The following is a 22553-nucleotide window of genomic DNA, read 5'->3' on the forward strand; positions in this document are numbered from 1 at the left end:
CAAAGTACCCTCCGTGGTGAGGCTTTTACCTCAGTTCTGTCTCCAACACTGGTAAGACACAGGGGTGGAGCGGCTGGGCACAGCTCTGGGACAAACCCATGACCCGGAACAAAGGCATCCAATCCGAGCGGGACCGAGGTGAACACCCCAGCCTCTGTCTCCTCCTGCCGCCAGCCCACACCCCCTTCCCCAGACACTCATATGAAGACAACTTAAAAAGAATGAATTTGCGTGTGAAAGGCATGGATGGATTTTATTTATTACCCTATATCTACAATTTGAGGTAAAATATAAGGAACACATAAAAATGCCTATCTCTGCTACCGTGTGATATAATTTCCCATCGTGAACATCGTGGTGCCGCGCTGTGCCCTCACATCCTCTAACTCTCGAGAGCTGTGATTTTCTACAACTGCTTCGTCCGGGAGCCTCCACTTTTAGGCCCAGAGGGTGTGAACACGGAGGTGTGCACAAGAGCCTGCCTGCCTCACTCCCCACACCCGGCCCGACTCCACCCCGAGCTGCGTCCCAGAGCACCCCAGGCCACTGTGGCTCCCAGCTGCGGAGGGTTTAAGTCATCCAGCTGCTAAAGCATGCATACCTGACCTCCGACCTCTGACCTTCAGGGTACACCCAGACATGTACTTGCTGCAAAGTAAGGGTGAAAAGAGGCTCTGAGAATGTCCTCTCTCTGCGGCCGTCCGTCGGGTGAGGTGGCCAGCCTTGCTCTTAATTACAGTGAGAACAAGAGGAACCATGATGGAGCTTAGGCAAAGGCTTAGTCAGACGGACAGACAGCAGCCCTCCCTCGGGCGGGAAGGGGAGCCGAGTGCAAGATCACGGAAATGATTTTCAATAGAAGAACTAAAGCACTGACTAGCACAGGGGTTTCTTCGCTGCGGAAGCCAAGATGCCCAGTAGGAGTATCTCCACTGACTGGAATACGCACCGCAGCCCAAGGCTCTGCCCAATGCATAAAAAAATCTAAGAGTCGTCCCTGCCATTCCCTGTCTCTTTCCAGCACGGCTGTGAAATCCTCCTCTAGTGCATTCCCAAGCCAGCCAGGCACGCGCCTCTCGTCACGCTGCTGCGTAGTTCAATTCACAGAACTGCTGAGAAAGTAGACATTGCTATCTAGAAGTAGAAAAGAAGGTTTGTATAGAAGGTATTTCTGTTATACAAGTATATTACAGAGCCGGCAGGCGGGTCCGAAAGCTCTTCTCCACCACTCACACTGGAAGCGGAACTGCAGAAAAAGAATAAAGAGGCACCGGGTCAACCGGACGACAGGGCGAGACAAGCCTCACACACCCTCACACATATCAGATAAGAGTGCCGGGCTCAAAGGCAGTTGAGAAAGCTGCTCTGTGACCTGACGGGGTAAGGCAGCCTCCTCTCTTGCGCGCTACAGATAACCCTCCCGTTAGTGGCTGGGTCACACTCAGCAAGTCAGCAATAACGGGGCTGGGCTGGTCATTGGCCTGAAGAGGTCAGTCCAGACAGGAGGTGACCTTGGCACACAGATTCAAAACATGTCCCTTCTAAGGAGGAAGACTTCTACGTTACCTCCCACCCTCTATCCCAAGACAAGCCACACTGTGTAGCCTGGCTGGCCTGGAAGTCATGACAGATACACCCGCTTCTACATCTCGGAGTGAGAGAAGACTCTGGCCTGCGGCTCCCAGCTGGCCTGCACTCAGGCCTGTGAGGGCCATGTGTTCCCTGAGGGTGGCCTCCCCACCATCTTGGAGCTAAAGCAGAGTGGCAGGTGCTTACCTGCTTGCAGGTAGGTACCGACCACGAGGGACTGAGGCGAGGCACTTACCCTGGAGACGTGGTCTACCACGTGGGGTCTGGCTCCTGCTTGATCTGTGAGTTCCCATCTGTGTCTTTAATTTCTAGAGAGAAAGAAAAGGTCATGATGAGCTGCGCTACTGATGTGAGCCTGCCGGCCTGTAAAGGGAGCCACACAGACCTAAGATCTGCCTGGAAGCCGCCAATGTGTTTTTTATGGAACCCAGGGCCTTGCCCATGCCTGCCAAGTGTTCATCTGAGCCGCAGCCAGCCCATGACTTGATTTGCAAGTAGCAGATTCCATATTGCTTTGTGTGTACTTGGGGTCATGCACTGTCTAGGCTAGAGGGATCTAGAATTGAGCCAGAGCCACGCAGGACAGAGGCAGCCTGCCTGGAGTCTCCAGAAGTCTTACCAATCTGGGGCTGGACAGACGGTTCAGCAATAAAGAGCACTAGCTGCTCTTCTAGGGGACTTGAGTTCGATTCTCAGTGCCCTCATGGAGGTTCACAACCAGAGCTAGATTCTGGGGCGTGCGTGCATGCGTGCGTGCGTGCGTTTCACAACCACCTAATTTAGAGTTAGATTCTGGGGTGTGTATGCGTGTGTGATGCCCCCTTCTGGCTTCCTTGGGTACTGCATACACATGGTCACCACACACAGCAGGCAAAAACACCCACACACGTTAAAAAACAACACAAAACCACCACCCGGCCAAGAAGTAACAGCATGAACACCACAGTGAACACGGTCATGCTGTCCTGAGGCACCAGTCACTCCAGATCTCTAGGATGGGAGCGGCCCAGCCCTTACCTTCTGTTGCAGGAACTTCCAACTGGCTCACCTCAGCGGACTCTAAAGAGAAACACAGCAAGTCTCGTTTGGACAATTTTCAAAGGCTGCTTTAAACTATTTAAAGAGCCTAGAGGGAGAGAAGGAGGAGAAGGGAGGAGAAAGCCCCAGGGATGGAAACAGCCCGTCAACTTTCTTGTTGTAATTATCTGGTTATTTTGTCTGCGTGTGTGTCTACCAGGCACGTGTCTGGTGCTTTCAGATTCCCTGGAAATGGAGTTAAAAGACAGTTGCAATCCACCATGTGGGTGCTAAAAACTGAACCAGGGTCCTTTGGAAGAGCAGCCAGTGCTCTTAACCGCTGGGCCATCTCTCCAGCCCAAGCCTCCACATGCATGTGCACCCACATGTTCACCCACATGCATGTGCACCCACACCTGCACAAACACACACTTCAACAGGTAGCCCTCTCATTTTGATGCTTTATTTTAGGCCACTGGTCTTGAGCACCAGGATATTACAAATGGCCTGGGATCATAGGTTTACATGGTCTGGCCCAGCTACCATGCAGGAGCCACAGCTCAAGTCTCCCAAAGTTTACTGGCCTTCAGACATGGCAGGAGAGGAAGAAACCAAGTGTGACTTTGAGGGTGTGCAGGTGTGCACTGTGACTGAAAGCAGGTAGAGTGTGAACCAGGACTTGGGGCAGCCATGTAAGCAGGGCACTGTGCTTCTCTTCTCTTACCTTGTATCACAGGGCCTTCGGACTCGCTCTGATCAACCAGCTCTGCAAGGAAATGGGCCAGTCAGATGACTTACTGACCCGTGGCCTGACCATCCCTATGCTGACGGGTCAACCCTGCAGGTAAAGGCCGTCGGCACACCTGACAACCTGAGATCCATCCCTGGGCCCCCTAAGGTGGGAGGGGAGAACTGACTGCCACTGTGCGTGAAATGGCAAGGTCTGAGCACCTCAGGACCCCACACACAAATAAATAAATGAAAAGGGAAGAGGAAAAAGACACTGATGGTCCTAGTAGACGCCACCAAAATCACCAATTTCACAGCAGTTACCACAAAGTCGAACCACAGAGTCCTGTACAGGACAAAGAACAAAGCGGAGCGTCACACATAGGAACCTCTCAACGGTAGGTTACAAAATACAATGTTCTTTGGAAATTAAAATCATACAGAGGCACAGGAGAGCTGGTCACGGTGACGATGGCAGGCGGATCTCTGAGTTCGAGGCTAGCCTGGTCTACAAGCTGAGCTCCAGGTCAGCCAGGGGGACTATGTGTCCTGTCTTAAAAAAAACCAGAGGAACTGAAATCCGCAAGGGCGATTCGACAACAAAAAATTACCACGGGCTGTTAAAATTGTGTGTACATGAAGCCTGTGTGAGCATGCATGCCACAACATGCGTGTGAAGGCCAGAGGACAACTCTGTGGAGTTGGTTCTCTCCACCTTTACGTGGGTCCATCACCAGCCCTTCCTCCCTTTCCTTTTGGAGAGAGGGTTTCATGTGGCCCAGGCTGGTCTTGAACTCTATCCTGATCCTTCTGCTTCTGCCTCCCAAGCACTGGAATCACAGTTTTCCTCCTCCAGGCCCACCACTCTGTGGCCTACAGTCCTCCCGAACGTCAGTGCTGTGTCTGCATAATGGAGCTTTATTAACCCAGGCAGGACCTGGCCAAGTCCTGCTCCTAATAAGCCCTTTCAAAATGGTTTCCGCCCACCCTCCCCCAGTTACCATTTTCTGACTAAGTGAGGATGAGGGAAGTCAGGCAACAGGAGCAATTTCACAAGGGGGCGGCGCACTAAGAGGTGGATGACATCATTGTTATTCTGCAGGTTGCACTGCACCCACACCCACACCCACACCCACACCCACGTGCACTCTCGGATCCCGAGAAACAAACCAAACCAAACCAAACTTCATGAAATACTCACGGTTATTAATCACAAGTCCTGGAAATGGTCTAAAGGGGAAAAACAAAGTGTATAATGTAATGTTTTTATTTTTAAAGAACATCTGCTTAATTTATGCTATTTATATCCTACTTTATAACCTATAGAAAAGACATATAAGATGCATATGAAATTACTATCTTGTGACGGTGACTCCAGTTGTGTTAATATGTATCATATACAATGTACACATCAGTGATTTATAACTAGTCACATGTAATGCGCACAGTGCATATGGCAAGGTGAGCTGCGTTTGATGTGTTGTGTGACTAGTTACCTTTAGCACATGTGGTAGGATATGCGGGTCACTACTGGAAAGTGCCACAACCGGGACAGGTATGGTGGCACATGCCTTTCATCCCAGCCCTCGGGAGGGAGGTGAGCAGGTCTCTGAGTGCGGAAGGAGGAGATCCTGGTCTACACAGTGGGTTCTAAGCCAGTCAGAGTTACATGGTGAGACACTGTCCCACCCAACACCCACCAAAAGGTTCACTAAAGCAGAAAGAAAACAAAAAGGGGCTCCCTATTGGGGGGTGGGGTGGCTGGTTGGCTGGGAGTGTCAAAGGCGCCATCAGATAAAATGACAATGAACAGGTTTTTGAGGTTTTGTAGGCTCCATTACTCTAGTGTTTCATTTAAGCGGCATGAGAAAACATCTTGAAAATGTCCACAATTTGGGCTGCATCGCAAGGCCCTATCAGAGAAGCTGACACAGTCAGGCACGGTGACCCACACCCCTAATCCCGGAACTGGGAAGGCAGAGAATCTCTGGGGCTCTGAGCCGGCCAGCCAGGGGTCCAGTGGGACACTGTCCAAAAACACCAAGAGAGTCCACAGGAGCAGGGCACTGGGCACTAACCAAACAGTAACCGAGTGAGGGAACTCAGGCAGAGAAATCGAACGCTGTCTAACTAAACGCGTGCCCGTCACCTCGTCACCCATCCGCTGCTTTGCCGACTCCATTCGGCAGTACTCTGGGAAATGCCAGCCTCGTGGCCTTCACACGCGCTCTGACTAAGCAGGGAATTCTCACCTAATGACAGTGAACTTGATAAACTCAGCGGAATCTAAGATCCTTCTCATGGAGCTGATCTCCAGGTAACTGGGGGCTTTGAAGGACACCCCGGGGGGCATGCCATCGACCACCACACAGCCGGGATTGATGGTGATCTTCCTGTAGGGAACCTTCACAGGGAAGCCCATCCCAATAGCTTCACCTGCAGCGAGACAAACAGCACAGGGACCGGCGTGACGTCATCTTCAAAGCAATCAGACACAGAGCAGCGAGCAGCCACCCTGGCCATCAGGCGGGGCAGCTGACATCGGACGTTTCCTTAACGCACAACTCCCCAGCAGAACACTAACGTTTCACAACTACCTGACGGGAATCTACTCAAAGGCTTGGAGGGAAACAGTTGCCTCGATTGTTTGAAACTTACCAAACTTCCGACTGAAGAGGTCATTGACCTGCTCGCGCAGCTGCCTGGCCTTTTCAACTTTGGAGAGTCGTTCATTATCGTCATCTAAAAGGCAAGAGGAGGGCTGAGAGCGTGCGGCATGCAACCGATGCACGGGTTTTCGAGAAAGGTCGGTAAGCCAGGCGTGGCATAGCACACCTGTACTCCCAGCACTCAGGAAGCAGAGGCAGGTGGATTTCTGAGTTCCAGGCCAGCCAAGACTATATAATGAGACTCTGACCTTTAAAAAAAAGGGAGCCGGGTGGTGGTGGCGGCGGCGCACGCCTTTAATCCCAGTACTTGGGAGGCAGAGCCAGGCAGATCTTTGTGAGTTCGAGGCCAGCCTGGGCTACAGAGGGAGTTCCAGGACAGGCTCCAAAGCTACACAGAGAAACCCTGTCTCGGAAAAATCAAAATAAACAAATAAATAAGCAAAGAAATAAATAAAGGGAGGGAGGGTTCCCACATTATGACATCATCAAGACAAAAAGAAATAACCATAAAATAACATTTTTTTAAAAAAATTTCTAAAACCAGCCGGGCGGTGGTGGCGCACGCCTTTAATCCCAGCACTCGGGAGGCAGAGCCAGGCGGATCTCTGTGAGTTCGAGGCCAGCCTGGTCTACCAAGTGAGTTCCAGGAAAGGCGCAAAGCTACACAGAGAAACCCTGTCTCGAAAAACAAACAAACAAAAAAAAAAAAAAAAAAAAAAATTTCTAAAACCAACTCAAGAGGGTACAACTCCATTCCTGTTGAGCAAATATCCCCGACTGTTTCACACCGACTGTTATTTAAAGAGATCTTATTTATTTACTTGGTTTTTTAAGACAGGATTTCTGTGTAGCTCTGGTTGTCCTCAAACTCAGAGATCCACCTGCCTCTGCCACCCTAGTAAAAGGTGTGTGCCAGCACCACCTGGCTAAAAAAGATTTTATCTTTTTAAAGATTGATGGATGTTTGGCCTGAATATATGCCTATGCACCGTGTGTGTGCCCAAGGTGACGGGCAGTGAGTATCAGGTCCCATGGGAATGTATTACAAATGGTTGTGAGCCATCATGCGGGTTCTGGGAATCAACCAGAGTCCTTAGGAATAACAAGTGCTCTTAACCACTGAGCCACCTCTCCAGGCTCCACAGAGACTTTCTGAAGAACAGAGACCCGGAGTAGTGAGCAGGGCTGAATGGAGGTGAGGTGCTCAGCAGCCAGGCTGACGGAGGGATGGCTTGGGTGAAGCATACAACACGCTGTACTACATGAGCTGTCCCCGAAGGATTCTGGAGTCCAAAAGACTCCACGATACAGGCAGAAATCATACCTGGAATTGTCACCTGAATGATGTTAAGGTCTTCCACACCTGATGCAGTAGTATTAATGTTGGGTGAGGAGTTTATCTTCCCTGAAAGCAAAAGCTAAAGATTAGGGTTCAGACAAAACATATATAGTCAGAGTTTTCTCTAATAACCCAAAGCCGCATGCCCACAGTCAGCCTCAAGCTGGCCGCAGCCTGGCCCCATAGGGCTGGTACTTGCATGCTGGTTTAGTTCAGTAAGACACTAAAGAAGGCCGCCTTTCTGACGGGGCTATCTTTCTGCTCTGCTGTGTCTTGGTGTGGAGCAACACCGTGCACAGCATTCACTGCTCTAGAATTAACGACTGCCCAAGAGCCAAGCTGCCACGCTGCTGCTCTCAAAGGACACTCACTCGGAGGGCTTTTGGAAGAGGTGCTCTCTTTGATGGCCGTCTCGAACATCTCAGGTCTACGAGCAAGAGGAAAAAGGCGTGGGCTGGTTAACCCAGAGCAAGCCACCCACCCAGGGAAGGTGCAGCATGCTGCATCCAGGGAAGGTGCAGCATGCTGGAGCGTGCAGCTCTGCAAACAATGTGCAGCACTTGGGTGCAGCCTGGGCCCAAGCAGGCCAATGACACCGGCCTCCACTGCTGGTGGACCCTCTCTGGACACACCAGTGTCTCACGGCCATCTCCTTCCCAAGGTGAGAGCACGTCATGAGAATCAGTGTGAGACCCAAGAGCAGAAACAGGAAACGCCCACTGCCCACTGCCTGGGTACATGCATGATGAACACGTGCAAATAACATCCTGCCTCCAAACAAACAAAAGGGCCTGTGTCGCATGTACACACGTGTGCTGGTGCACAGGCCTGTGTGTACAGGCCAGGTGGCCCGTGTTACTCTCTAAGTTCTTTCAGACAGGATCTGTTCTAGAACCTGCAGCTCAATGACCACCCCAGGCAGCAGGTCCCAGTCATCCTCCTGCCTCTGTCCAACCCCCAGCACTAAGATTACAGGCTCCTCCCAGTTTATTATGAGGGAGGTGGCGCCTGAATTCAAAGCTGTGCAGCAGGCACTCTTAACCACTGGGCCGTCTCTCCATCCCTGTGATCACTTAGGCCCCTGAAGAGCTAGGTCAACCCAGGCCACCACACTGTGACGCCAGCCCACGGACGTCTTCTCCACCTAAGGCCTCACTTTTTAATGATGAACTTTATCTTGGCCTTGTTCCGGAGTATCTTCTCCAGCCTTGGAATGCCAAATGTGGATGGTCTTCGGAAGGGCACCCCCTCGGGTAAGCCTTCTACATAGAAGTCTTCCGGGAAGGACTCGAACAACGCAAACGGCACTTTCACTGCCTGTTTAAGGCCAAGAGCTTCCCCTGTAACACACGACACTCTCGTTCCGTAGCACGACTTAGAAAGCCATTTGCAACATTTTGCAGCAACTACAAATCCTTATTTATGGGAAAAATCATATTCATTTTAATTTTGGAAAAGGATTTTGGAATTCTTGATACTCAGGAAAATGGCTAGAAACGGAAGGCTGAAACCCAAAGACGTTAAACGTCAAATTCACACCCTTTTTATTAGAGAACTATTTCATATTCGATGTTTCCAGACAAACCTACCGCATTTTTCGTTGAAAAGGTTTTCCACCTTCTGCTTCAGGTCTGTGATTTTGGCATTCCAGGCCTCTGTGAGGAGACAGCAGCAGCCACCGGTGAGCAAGGTCTCCAACCTCACCGTTTCATTGACTGAACTTAATTTCTCCATTCACGCTGTTCTGAGACAGGGTCTCACTCTGTATCTGCCTCCCGAGTGCTGGGACTCAAGGAGCACGCCAACACCCTGGTTTCATCTCCTTACTTTGCAGCTTTACAAAGCCCAGGAGAACACACACAGCGGGTTGTTTCCTTCATTCACACTGTGTGTTACTGTGTGATAGAGACGTTTTAGAGAGTACATGAGCATACTCCCTCTTTCCCTCTGTCTTGCCCCCAGTGCATCCATGTCCCACAGACAGCTTCACTCCTTCCGCATCATGTATCCACACATGATTCTAAGTCTTCATGTAAGAAACACACAGGCCGGGCAGTAGTGGTGCACACCTTTAAATCCCAGCACTCAGGAGGTAGAGGCAGGCAGATCTCTGTGAGTTCAAGGCCAGCCTGGTCTACAGAGTGAGATCCAGGACAGGCACCAAAACTACACAGAGAAACCCTGTCTCGAAAACAAACAAACAAACAAAAGAAACACACAGGTTTGTAATACGGCTGTCTCGCCCGCCCCTCCAATCCTCACACAACTAAACTAAGCTGTCAGGTTGGATTACCAACAGTCTGACCTCTGCTGAAATGAACAAAGGACTTCTCCTGGCCTGTTAGAGTGTCCACCACGTGCCAGCTCTGGCTCTGGGTACATGCAGTGACCCAACTTACAGTCCTCAGGCACCCCTGGGGTGCACACTTTGTCCACGGCCCACAGGAAGAGGAGCCTCACCCACAGCACAGAAGAAAGTGAAGGTACCAGAGTCAAACTCCGGCAGCCCGGCTCTTGCTGCATGTGAAAATCTGACACACACTGACTCACCTGAGAAAAACCACTGTCCTGCTGACACGACACGCTAATTCTTTTTATCTGAAATGCTGAAATTGAGAGAAATAAAAGATGTATTTACCAAAGGAAAACTCTCTCCCTCGAGGCTTGAAGGGAACATTTGAACCGTTGGTCTGGGTAGGAGTTCGAACGGCGGAGGATTGAGGACTGTTGTTGTTGGGGCCTAGAGAAAATTCAAAGGCGAACCACCGTCACTGGGCGGGCGCTCATTGTTGTCAGTATGTAACAAAAATTACAGCACATGCACACACGCATGCACACGCACACGCGCACGCACACACACACACACACACACGCACGCACGCACACACACACACACACACACATGCGCACACGCACACACACACCTGAACATTAACTCAGCTGACCCCAGGATTCTGGCAACAGACGTTGAAAGGCTCCTGAGAGCCAGCACAGATGTGAACAAAACACACAGCCAGGCTGTGGCTTTGCATCATCAGCACTCTGCTCCCAGCCCTGCCTTCCAGGAAGGGGCCTCCTGTGTCTCCACCTCAACATGTATCTGGCAACTAGACCAAAGGCAGCGTCATCTCCTTTGTGGACCAGGACCTTAGAACAAAACCTTGGGCTGATGCAGGGTCACTGATGATGCTCGGGTCACCGGGGCTCGGCCTGGGTTTGGCTTGGCTTCTGGGTGTACTCTTTGGACTAACAGGAACATCATGTGCACTTTACAAGTGATCACGAGGAAGGCACAGAGTCCTGGGACAAGTCACCCTTCTCAGATCTTCTCCAAAAACAGCAAAGGAAGTTTACTGTCCCCAGTTTATTGCCACTGCTCATCAGGGGTGTTTAATCCGGTTCTCAGGGTCCATTATTTACCAACCACTTGACATGATTGTCTCTCACTTTGCTTTGAGAAGCTGGGGTCTGTACAAGTACAACTAAGTGGGGACGGCCGAGAGAACACCGGAAAGTGAGGACCAAGGGACAGGAGTCCCCTGGGCAGCTATTCCCTTCTGCATAATGGAAACTGCCCAGCAGTGGGCTCAGGATGCCTGTTACTGTGTCCGTCAGGCATCTTAGACGACGAACTTCCCAAGGTGCCAGTGCCGCACACCAGAGGCTGGAAGGAGAAGGTACGTCAAGACGCACACCTGCTCTGAGCAAGCGAACTGCCGTTCAAACACCGATAAACACATTCCATCAGAAGCAGGAAAAACAGGAAAAAGGATGGGAAACATCTCTGTGTGCTACGTCTGCCTCACCTAATCATTATGGAAAAACAATCCGGGAGGTTCTCCTCAAGTACGTCTTCACAGGACCCACAAATTACAAACAGGTATCAATTATGCCAGGGAGAGAGAGAGAGAGAGCTCAGTCCCTGAAGTGCGTGACTCCCATGCCTGAGGACCTGAGTTTGATCCCTTGCTAGGTGGATCCCTGGGCCTCAAGGGCAGACAAGTCTAGCCTACCCAGCTAGGTCTAGGCCAAAAAAGGTAACCTATCTCAAAGCATGTGGACAATGTTCCTGAAGGTGACTCCTGGGATATCCTGTAACAATGAACACCTACACACACACGCGCGCACACACACACACACACACACACACACACACACACACACACACACACACACACACATATTCATGCATTAAAAAAATCCATAAACTAAGCATCAGCTGCTTTTCCGACATAACACCTCAAATGCACAGAAGTTACGGAGTCCACACAACTGTGAGGTAAAGAGCTGTGAGAAAGTGTGCAGCACCTCACCTTCCACAGTGACCTCAATCTCAGGCACCTTGGAGTTGCTGCCAGGGCTTCGTGGCCGTTTGGGGGACTGCAAGGCTGTAAGGCAAAGTGCAAGGTTACCTTTGCAAGCTGCATTATAACGCGGAGGGTGCTCTATAAACGCGGAGTATTAAAAGTCATACAGTTTGGCTCTTTTCAAAGAAACCTGAAGCATTAAACGGGTAGTGTAATCCTCCACATGAGTGCCAACAAGCTGTGGAGACATGAATGAGGGGATGCAAACATCAACTTCCGATGAGATGCAGAGAAAACAGAAGAAAGAAAAAGATGCACGAAGTGAAACAGCTTAAAAGAAAGAAACCGAAGGCCCACGGTGTCAACGCAACAGGACTCCGGTGACATAGGAACAGCAGCAGAGAACGCCATGTGTTCATGCCCTGGGGTGCTGCCTCTTACCTTTAGTGTTGATTTTGCTAGCCATCCCAGGAGGCAGGTAGGACACAACCAGCTCAGGCCTAGAAAGAACATACAGTGCGTCACTCTACACACAGCACAAGCAGCCAGAACCGTGTCTAAAAAGAAAAGCGTATGTATTGGTGTTTTCCCTGCATGTGTGTCTCTGTCTGTGCACCATGTGCATGCCGAGTGCCCATGAGGTCAGAAGGGGGTGCTGGACCCCCAGGACTGAAGATAGACAGTTGTGAGCTGCTGTGTGAGTACTGAGAACTGAATTCGGGAGGAAGTGTAGCCTCTTAACTGGAGCCATCTGTGATGGTGTGAATGAGAATGGACCCTGTGGGCTCATGGATCTGAATGCTTAGTCACCAAGGAGTGGCATTATTTGAGAAGGATTAAGAGGTTCAGCTTTGTTGGGTCGGTGTGGCCATGTTGGTGGAAGTGTGTCATTGGAGGGTGGACACCCAGGAGGCCATACCAGGCCAGTATCTCTCTCATCTCTCTCTCTCTGCTTTTGGATCAGAATGTAGCTCTCAGCTACTTCTCCAGCACTCTTGTCAATGATGATAATGGACTACGCCTCTGAAACTGTAAGCCAGCCCCCAATTAAATGCTGCTTTCTATTGCCTTGGTCATGGTGTCTCTTCACAGCAGAAGAACAGTAACAGTAACACAGAAATTGGTACCAGGGAGTGGGGTGCTGATGTGACAAGCCTGACCACATGAACTTTAGACTAGAGACTCGATTGAAGGCTTTAAGCAAGGGTTAACGGTAGTAAGAGTATGGAAGCTAGTACTGAGGGCAAGGTAACCGTGGGGGCCCAGCTCAAGAGGTTTCAGAGAGGAAGACTATCAGTACGTGGCCTAGAGGTTGTTCTTGGGTATTTTTGGCAAAGAACGTGGCTGCTGCTTGACCTGTCCTAAAAGTCTGCCTGAGGTTAAATTGAAGAGTTTTGGATGAACACTATTGGCAGAGGAGATGTCCAGACATCCTAGCACTGGCTGTGTTGTGAGGTTATTAGTAATCACTCTTCGGAAGAACTCTAATGAAAAGGAGCAAGCTGGACAGAGAAGTACAAAATGTACAGTATGAGGAGGAAAGGGGCACCAGGAGAAGAAATGTGGCTAAGTCCAGTGCTCAAGGAGATAGAAAAACCTGATGCTAAATAGAATAAAGGGAGTAGTGACCTCAGGGCAAGACTCCACCCAGCTAAGCTTTCAACCTGTGAAAAGGAATTAAAGAAAAGCTTGAGGAGTGACGGAAAAATAAGCAGAAGTTGATGATGAAAACGTAATTGGAGGACTGGGGCAAGTGCAGCCCCATCAAACAGAAGAACTTAGCAGTTTTGGCCACGTGGTTCTGGCTTTAGCATCAAGAATACAAGAGAGGGGTTTGGAATCTCCCTCCATGGCTGAGGAAAGCTGCGGAGGCCAGGCGTGTGTCGGGGTGTCCCTGCATGGAGGCCCAGAGAAGAGGCCAGGATTGCCCTGGAGACCCCAAGATACTGGAGAGGCCAGAGCAATGGGATACTGTGGGGGGCCCCAAACGGCTTGACCACACAGCTGCCATGACAGACTTAGGGGCCCAGACACAGCTTCTGTGACATACTGGCAGGCAACACCCAGATCCAGGAAAAGCCATAAGCTGAGCCCACCCAGAGGGGGCCAGCACCTAAGGGAAAATACCTGATATTCCAAACACTCCCAGCACACACCTATACCTATACACATAGACAAATGTTAGCCAATCAGTCCTGAACCCTGGAAATCCCCTCACCCCAACCTCTATTATGATAAAAACCACACCCTGCCTGGGTTCATCACCTCTGTGTCAGACAGACAGAGAGACCAAGCTCCTCCAAGCTTGAAATAAAGGCTCTTTGCTTTTACATATGGGATTCGGTCTCTGTGGTGGTCTTTTGGGGGATCCCAGAGATCTGAGCCTAACAATATCTGCTGAGGAAAACTGCTAACAGGGAGTGGAAGCAGCCCAAGAGAAAAAGTGTGCTGCAGTCAACAAAGCTGAAAGGAGATGGAGATCTGAAGAGTGCTGTGACATCAGACATGGAGACACAAAGTTTGGGGTTTGCCCAGCTGGGTTTCGGTCTTGCTTTGGTCCAGATTTCCTTACTGTGCTCCCTTTTGGAATGGCAACGTATACCCTGTGCCATTTTATGTTGGAAGTATGTGATCTGCTTTTTATTTTACAGGAGGTTACAGTCAAGAGACTGCCATGAGTCTCAGGACAGACACTGAACATTGGGATTTTTAAATAGTGTCGGGACTGTGAAAGACTCTGGGGACGTTTGTAGTTGGACTTATTGCATTTTGCATTATGATGTGGTTGTAACACTATGGGGGCTGTAGGGTGGAATGTGGTGGTGTGAATAAGAATGGCCCTCATAGGCTCATGTAGTTGAGTGCTTAGTCACCATGCAGTGGCCTCTGCTGGAAGAAGGGTGTTACTGGGGGTGCCTGTTGAGGTTTCAAAAGCCCACACTAGGCCCACTGCTTGTGGATGAGGACATAGCTCGCGGCTACTCTCCAGCACCATGCCTTCGATGGCTGCCGTCACGCTCCCCACCAGGATGAGCATGGACGAAGCCTGTGAAACCGTAAGCCAGCCCCAATGAAAGGCTTTCTTTTATAAGAGTTGCCATGGTCATAGTGTCTTTACCACACTAGAACAGCCACCTCTCCAGTTCCTGTGACTCCTTTAAAAACAGCAAATGAACACTAGATCAATTCCTTCAACCACTGAATCTCTGCAGGAAAGTACGTAACTCCATCACTGGTGAACTGGGGAAACAGAGGAGACAGCCTGGGCTTTAGCTGAGGGAGGTTCAATGGTAGAATCTATCATGAGGAGGTGGGGATCAGCTCAGCAAGAGACCCCTCTCCTTGAATCCCCCCACAATGAGGAGCTAGGGTCTCTGCAGCAGAACGCTTGCCTAGATTGTGCAGGGCCCTGGGTTCGATTCCCAGTTTGGCAAAGCTTGGTGTTCTGAGCCTGCATGTGCCTAGAGTACAGAGCAGTGGGAAGAGTTACCACTCTCCCACACAGGGGGTCTAGCCAAGAATGAAGAACTCTCCTAGGCACAGCAAGGCTGGGACCGCGGCACATGGCCGTGGGGGCAAAGGCAGCTTACTTTTTAACAACAAACTTGATCTTATTGCTTCCACGGACAATCCTCTCAAGGCGTGGAATCCCAAACCAGGTGGGGCTTCGGAAGGGGATCCCTTCAGGCAGCCCTTCCACATACAGAAACTCCGGATTCGATTCGAATACAGGGTAGGGCACCTTCACTGCCTCTGTGAGGCCAAGAGCTTGAGCTGAAAGACAAAGAGAAGCAGACTCATGAGAGCAGAAGTTCACAGGCCTGGGCCCCTTCTGCTGGTATCTGTAATCAACCAGGTCACGCTAACTTCCTGGCAATCTTAACCACACAGACGCTCACTGTTAAGACCTAACTTATACAATATGGAAGTAAATAATAATAATAATAATAAAAAAGTCAGTGTGGGAAAGATAGCTAAGCAATTAAGAGCACTTGTTGCTCTTTTAGAGGACCTGAGATGCAGTTCCCAGCACCCACATGGTGCTCACAACCCTCCATGACTCCAGTTCCAGGCATCTGTTTCCTTCTTCTGACATCCACAGGCGTTAGGCACACATGTGGTGCACATGCATATATGTAGATCAAACATTCATACACATAAAATAAAATCCAAGAAATCTAGAATTTTAAAAGTGAATTAAATTATACCCCTCCCCCACACCCAGAGACAGGGTTTCTCTGTGTAGCCCTGGCTGTCCTGGAACTCACTTTGTAGACCAGGCTGGTTTTGAACTCACAGAGATCTGTCTATGCCTCCCAAGTGCTGGGATTAAAGGTATGTGCCACCACCAACCCGGCCCATTATTCTTTTTTTTGGTTTTTTCGTAGACACGGTTTCTCTGTGTAGTTTTGGTTCCTGTCCTGGATCTCACTCTCTAGACCAGGCTGGCCTCGAACTCACAGAGATCTGCCTGCTTCTGTCTTCCGAGTGCTAGGATTCAAGGCATGTGCCACCGCCGTCTGGCCCATTATTCTTTTTAAGATTAGTATTTTGCTTTGTTTTTTTAGGGCAGGTTCTTGTTATATAGCCCACTATATATTAGTCCTCCTGCCTCAGCTTCTCAAGAGTTAGGACTACAGGCATGAGCTACCATACCCAGGAAAACAAACAGTACTTTGAAAACGACTTTTTTATTTTCTTAAGATTTATTTATTTATGTATTTTATGTCTGAGAGTGCCCGATCTGCATGTACACCACTTCCCGTCATCCTTTGTTCTCCACGACGGACTGGAGAACCAACTGAAACCCTCACTTCTCCACAGCGCTCCGGAACACTGTCAACCCCTCTAAGGCGAGGCGGACGGTGAAGCCATGTGTTCTCCAGGTGAGAACGGTGGCCCCTCCCTCTCCCTGTGACACAGGAGAAAACAGGCAGAGAGACATGAATAACGCCACTGGTTTAACGAGTGAGCTCAGTACCAGATGTAAAGTAAGGCCCGCTTTCTGGCACCTTCCTTCACTACGTTCTGAACTTGTAAAATTCATTCGGAACACGGCCACTGTCTGTAAACTAAGACATAACCACTATACCTCACTTACCGAACTTCAAATTAAAGATCTCTTCCACCTGCTTGCGAAGCTTGGTGATTCTAACATTCCAATCTTCCTTGACTGGAAAGAAGAAGCAAAATCGCATGTAACCAATAATGCTGTTTACGGGACTGACACAAACCACACAGACTTAGGGACAAAAGAGACGCCTTCTTTCCAGTGACTGACGCCGTGGACTCCTGCTCCAGGTAGGACATGGCGGTGCCACCCTGAAACCAGAGTAGCTGCCATCACTGATCCTGTCCCGTCTCTACGGGGTTGGCCACAGGCACCTGCCAGTGAGGACCACGGAGGGTGCCGGGAAGGCCCACACCGAACTGTGGCTAACAGCTAGTGTGGTAGGTAGAGATCCCATTACGTAATGCTCCTCTCTGAGGGTGTCACCAATTTAGACAAGCATGTGGGCACTCAGGAGCACGAGGCAGGAGGATTGCCAAAAGTCTAAAGCCAGTGTAGGCTATAAAGAGTCCCTGTCTCAAACAAAAAGCAAAGCATCTAACATACATGCGAGCACACCTAACGGGGTAGTCTGTCTGTCACACAGGGTGCAGAGGACAGGCTCAGTCGTGAAATTCCTGGGTGAGGTATACATATCTCCAATAGGTGAGAAGTCCTGCCATGGCCTATAAACATAAAAACACCAGCTAGGGAATTTCGTTTGTTTTTTGAGATAGGGTTTCTTTGTGTAGCTCTGGCTGTACTGGAACTGCTCTGTAGACCAGGCTGGCCTCGAACTCGGAGATCCATTTGCCTCTGCCTCCCAAGTGAGCCACCACTGCCCAGCATAAGAAACTTCTAAAGTGGTTACTGTGGTCAAGCTGCCAGGGTGCTGTGTTGCCATGGTACGAAGGCCTAAGGCTCTGGAGACAAGCCTGGAGCACTCCCTCCAAGGCACGGGGGACCTCAGAGAAGAGAGGTGTAGAAATGTCAGGGCTGGCGGGAGGAGTGGAGTGTTGGAGAACTCCTCAGGCATGGTTTGGCTTTTGCCACCTCAGAATCAGGTTCAATGCTAGCCTGAGCTACAAAGTGAGTTCTAGGCTAGTCTGAGCAACTTAGAGGGCATCTATCTCAAAATCAAAAGGCAAAAGAGTGTTAGGGACATCATTCAACATAGAGCTCTTGCCAAATACACGAGGCACTGGGCATGGTTCCCACCAATATGGAAAAAAATTTTTCCAAAAATATTTAATTATTTAAATAAAAGGAAGGAGCCAGGTGGTGGTGGCACATGTCTTTAATCCCAGCACTCTGGAGGCAGAGGCAGGTGGATCTCTGTGAGTTTGAGGCCAGCCTGGGCTACAGAGTGAGTTCTAGGACAGCCAGGGCTGTTACACAGAGACATCCTGCATAAAAAAAAAAAAAAAAAAAAAAAAACAGAAACAAAACACGAAAATAAATAAATAAAAAATGGTAGGAAGGAAGGAAGGAAGGAAAGGTGGATAGACAGACAGACGGGTTCTGGGCAACCATACCTGGCGTATTCGTCCGTGGCTGAGTCACTTCTGTTGTACTGTGAGTCAGGAGTTCGGGCCTGTGAAAGTATTAGCAACATTAGTGGTCAGAGTGCTGAGGAGCAGTGTCCAGACTCCCACATAGCCGTACACGCTCAATTACTTTTTCATATGGCCCACTCTGCCTTCTGGGGCAGCGAAACCAACCATGTTGGTGACCGTTCTGAAAACGGCAAACTCAGGTGGATTATGGGGTCTCTGTAGAAATAAATGTGTGCCAGTCACTTTCTCTTCCAAACCAACGCACCCTGCACCTCTTGTCCTGCTGGAGCCGGGCACCTGAAACACTGCTGTCCCACGTCACCACCCCATCCTGACTAGCACCCCAACGCGTCTGGGAGCGAGTGAGGCCAGCCTTCTGTGCTGATCTCTACACACATCACCCATCTGCAGCACACCCTTCAGAACGCAGCCACTGTGACCATGACACAGCCGCCAGGCGGTGGTGATGCACGTCTTTAATCCCAGCACTCGGGAGGCAGAGGCAGGCGGATCTCTATAAGTTCGAGGCCAGCCTGGTCTACAGAGCGAGATCCAGGACAGGGACCAAAACTACACAGAGAAACCTTGTCTTGAAAAATCAAAAACAAACAAACAAAAAAAATAAAACCATGTCAGGTGCTGGAGAGATGGCTCAAAGGTTAAGAGCACTGACTGCTCTTCCAGAGGTTCTGAGTTCAATTCCCAGCAACCACATGGTGGCTCACAACCATCTGCAATGAGACTTGGTGCCCTCTTCTGGCCTGCAGTCATACATGCTGTATACATAATAAATAAATAAATCTTAAAAAAAAAAAAAACTATGACAGAGCCAGCACAAAGGTCCACCAAGGGATTTTGCTTCAGGACCTTTATACACATACCGTTGTGTGCGCCATCCTCCCCTGTGGTGGCATCCCACTCCTCACACTGACAGAGTGCAGCCACAGCTGACCCCTCCTGCCTCCACTGCTCTCAGCTCTACACCAATGACAACCTGGAAGTGTGCCCACCTTGCATTCCAGATGTTCTCTCTCTCTTTACTGCCCTGATAGAGTATTAAGCTCACAACACAGCTGCTCTTGGGCCCCATTTGGTACAGCCCAGTACTGTACTAGAGAAACATTTGCTCAATCAGCTCACATAAATGAAACGTTGCATTTACCGTGTACACAGAAAGAACCACTCAGGAGAAAAGACCCATCTTCAAATGTCAGAAAAAAACATTATTTTAAATCTGTTCCACAGATAATAATCTTACCTTTTGATAACAAATTTAATCCGATTGCCCACTTGGATGATTTTTTCCAGTCTTGGGATTCCATACCACGAGGGGCTTCTAAAAGGAATGTTTTCTGGAAGCCCTTCCACATAGAGGTCATTGGGGTGGGCCTCAAATTTTTGGTATGGTACAGCCTTGGCTTCGGTGCTCCCCAAGGCCTCCGCTGTGGAAAAGGAGAGCAAGTCAGGAGACGCAGACGGAAGTCACAGACAAGGAACACCCCAGGGCAAAGCTCAAACACTGCACTCAAACACAGAAGAGCCAGCCTGGGGTGTGAGCCTGGAATCCAGGACGCAGGAGGCTGAGGCTGGGGGATATGGAGTTCCAGGGTAACCTCAGCAGCAGCAGCAGCAGCAGCAGGGAGAGAGAGAGAGAGAGAGAGAGAGAGAGAGAGAGAGAGAGAGAGAGAGAGAGAGAGAGAGAGAGAGAGACAGAGAGAGAGAGAGAGAGACAGAGAGAGAGACAGAGAGAGAGAGAGACAGAGACCCCCCAACCCTGTGTGGGAAGGGAGGGGGTTAACGCATTTACTGATCTCTAGTCTGAAACTACATCCAAACAGCTCTCAAAAGAAATATTCCACGACTGGCAGCAAGCCAGCAGACAGACGGCGCCTGGACCTGCAGGTGACCCCTGCATCATCCAGTGATCATCCGGGGCTCACAACCAGCCTGAGTTGCTTTGTTCTCGGAGGGACTTTCCTTTCACCTTTAAGGTCTTTGTCCTAATTCCTCTAAGTGGGCGAGGACGTGTTTGTGCACATGCGCATATATGTGGAAGACCAAGGTCAGTACAGAGTGTAGTTCCTCGGGAGCTGTCGACCTGTGTCTCTGAGACAGGCTTGCTCTCTTCTTGGTGAGCCTGAAGCTTTCCGTGTAGGCTGGGCTGGCTGGCCAGTAAGCTCCAGGGACCCTCCTGTCGGCACCTCCCCACCCTGATGATACGAGGGCACCCACCACGACGTCCACTTTCCTTTACCGTGGGCCCTAGAGCTCACGCCTTTGAGGCAAGCACTTTAACATCTGAACTATCCCCCCAACTCACTCTGTCATAATCCTCCCTTCGTATCAGCAACACCAAATCTGAAGGGCTCTAGTGTTAGAAAAACCACACACGAGGTCATCACCACCACAGCAGGAAAAGGAATGGTCAGTAAACGGCCACAGCTCAGGGATGGAGGGATGGCACAGTGGTTAAGAGCACTGGCTGCTCTTCCAGCAGCCCTGAGTTCAATTCCCGGCAATGACATGGTGGCTCACAACCATCTGTAATGGAATCTGGTGCTCTCTTCTGGCGTACCAGAGTACATGCAGACAGAGCAATCATACATTAAAAAAAAAAAAAAAAAAAAAAAAAAAGGCCACCGTTCAGATCTACAACTATCGTATCTGCTAGGGAAGACAATTTCGACACCTAATTTTAACAGGCCTTTTATGAATTAAAATCATGTTTGATTGAGAGCACGTAAGAGAAAAAAGGTGGCGGCTGGCTGTATGGCAAAGGCCTTTAATCTCAGCACTCACAGAGCCAGAGAGATTGCTAGGAGTCTGAGGCCAGCCTGGGCTACATGGTGAGACCCTGTCTCAATAGAGAATAAAAGGAAAGAAAGGGCAGAGGTCAAGGACATTGCCTACTGGTCAGTGAGCTCTCCAGCTGTCTTGTATTACCCTCTAAGCCCCACCCCGCTTAGTCTGCTCATGGATCAGGAAGTCCTGCCCACTGCCTGACAGGAACCAATGCTCCCAAGGTAGGGCTGGGCAGGGTCACCTCCCCTCCTGAGCTGTCTGCACCATACACAGGAATGCACAGGAATTGCAGGTGCCGGTTACAGGCGGTGGATGCTGGAGAAAGTGGAGCAAGCTCCTGAATGAAAACAGTGAGGTCGAGTTTCCTCCTGCCTTAGGAACCTTAGAAAGAGCACCGAAAGCCGCTGAGTCAGCTCCCAACAGTCACATTTCCAGATCCACCAAAAATGCTACCCACTGAGCCCAGTACAGTTCTTTTTTGGATGGTGGTAGCTGGCAATAAAATTCTGGGTTTCATGTATACCAAGCAGGCATTTTTACTAACTGAACCACATTGTCAACCCTCTTAATTATCTACTTTCCCTCTTTAAGTTTTCTAGCCAGGTGGTGGTGGCACACGCCTTTAATCCCAGCACTCTTGGGAGGCAGAGCCAGGCGGATCTCTGTGAGTTCCAGGCCAGCCTGGGCTACAGAGTGAGAGCCAGGACAGGCACCAAAAGTACACAGAGAAACCCTGTCTCGAAAAACCAAAAACCAAAAAAAAAAAAAAAGTTTTCTAAAATTATTTTATAGTATTGGGGCTCAAAGCCAGGGCCTCAGGCCCGCCAAGCAAACACCTTACAAAGAGCCAGCCCTTAGCCCGAGTCTGTTTCCTCAGAGGTCTGACAAAGTCCAGCCATCTCCCGCCGGCCACTTCTCCTTCCCCCCTCTTCCTTCCTTCCTTCCCACTCCTTGGGTGAAGTCGGCAGCCACCACCCCCAGCAATACTCCCAGGGTGCCAGACACTCAGAACCACGTGTCTCTCCTACAGACAAACCCCAATTACACAATGGGGACAGGCCCAACAACAAACAAGGACCATCACTTGACCCAGGTTGCTAAATGTCTAGGAAAGTTCTGACGGCACACGCACGGAGGGGGATTCTTTACTGTTCCCTGACTGATTTATACCCAGATGGGAAGGAAGATACTGCCGAGACCCGACTCATGTGGACAGCTGGGAAACTGATGAGGATGAGAAGCCTCAAACTCGGGCTTGTCGGCGGATGGTATTTATTTAGTTACAACCCAGCCACTACCCCAGTGGAGTAGAAAAAAATGAAATTCCCTGTCCGAAAAGAAACTTGATTTGTTCCTGATGCAGAGAACAGTAAGAAAGGGTACTTGGGGGTCTGGAGGGATGGCCCAGCAGTGAGCGCACCGGCTGCCTTCGCAGAGAACCTGGGTGAGGTCCCCAGCACCCACACGGCAGCCCACAAGCACCTGTAACTGCAG

The 22553-nt window shown here is 50.0% G+C and overlaps 1 protein-coding gene across 10 annotated transcripts in view; it reads right to left on the bottom strand.

Annotated features, from left to right (window-relative positions):
• Positions 1-234: 234 nt before the first annotated feature.
• Gtf2i (general transcription factor IIi) overlaps positions 235-22553 on the bottom strand; it is a 96927-nt gene continuing 74608 nt past the window's right edge. For all 10 annotated transcript variants that reach the window (XM_052753913.1, XM_052753922.1, XM_052753921.1 and 7 more), the window contains 18 exons: positions 19516-19699; positions 18237-18295; positions 16753-16824; positions 15242-15425; positions 12093-12151; positions 11658-11732; positions 9983-10084; positions 8934-8999; positions 8501-8684; positions 7716-7771; positions 7330-7410; positions 5995-6078; positions 5589-5772; positions 4538-4566; positions 3332-3373; positions 2608-2649; positions 1826-1898; positions 235-1246 (listed from right to left, as the gene is read on the bottom strand). In XM_052753913.1, coding sequence (XP_052609873.1) covers positions 1840-1898; positions 2608-2649; positions 3332-3373; positions 4538-4566; positions 5589-5772; positions 5995-6078; positions 7330-7410; positions 7716-7771; positions 8501-8684; positions 8934-8999; positions 9983-10084; positions 11658-11732; positions 12093-12151; positions 15242-15425; positions 16753-16824; positions 18237-18295; positions 19516-19699 — 1562 coding nt within the window. In that variant the 3' untranslated portion in view covers positions 235-1246; positions 1826-1839. The remainder of the gene's footprint in view (positions 1247-1825; positions 1899-2607; positions 2650-3331; positions 3374-4537; positions 4567-5588; positions 5773-5994; positions 6079-7329; positions 7411-7715; positions 7772-8500; positions 8685-8933; positions 9000-9982; positions 10085-11657; positions 11733-12092; positions 12152-15241; positions 15426-16752; positions 16825-18236; positions 18296-19515; positions 19700-22553) is intronic.

The sequence above is a fragment of the Peromyscus californicus genome, unplaced genomic scaffold (assembly GCF_007827085.1).
Source record: "Peromyscus californicus insignis strain IS unplaced genomic scaffold, ASM782708v3 Scaffold_2__1_contigs__length_46816999, whole genome shotgun sequence".
Taxonomy (NCBI): domain Eukaryota; kingdom Metazoa; phylum Chordata; class Mammalia; order Rodentia; family Cricetidae; genus Peromyscus; species Peromyscus californicus.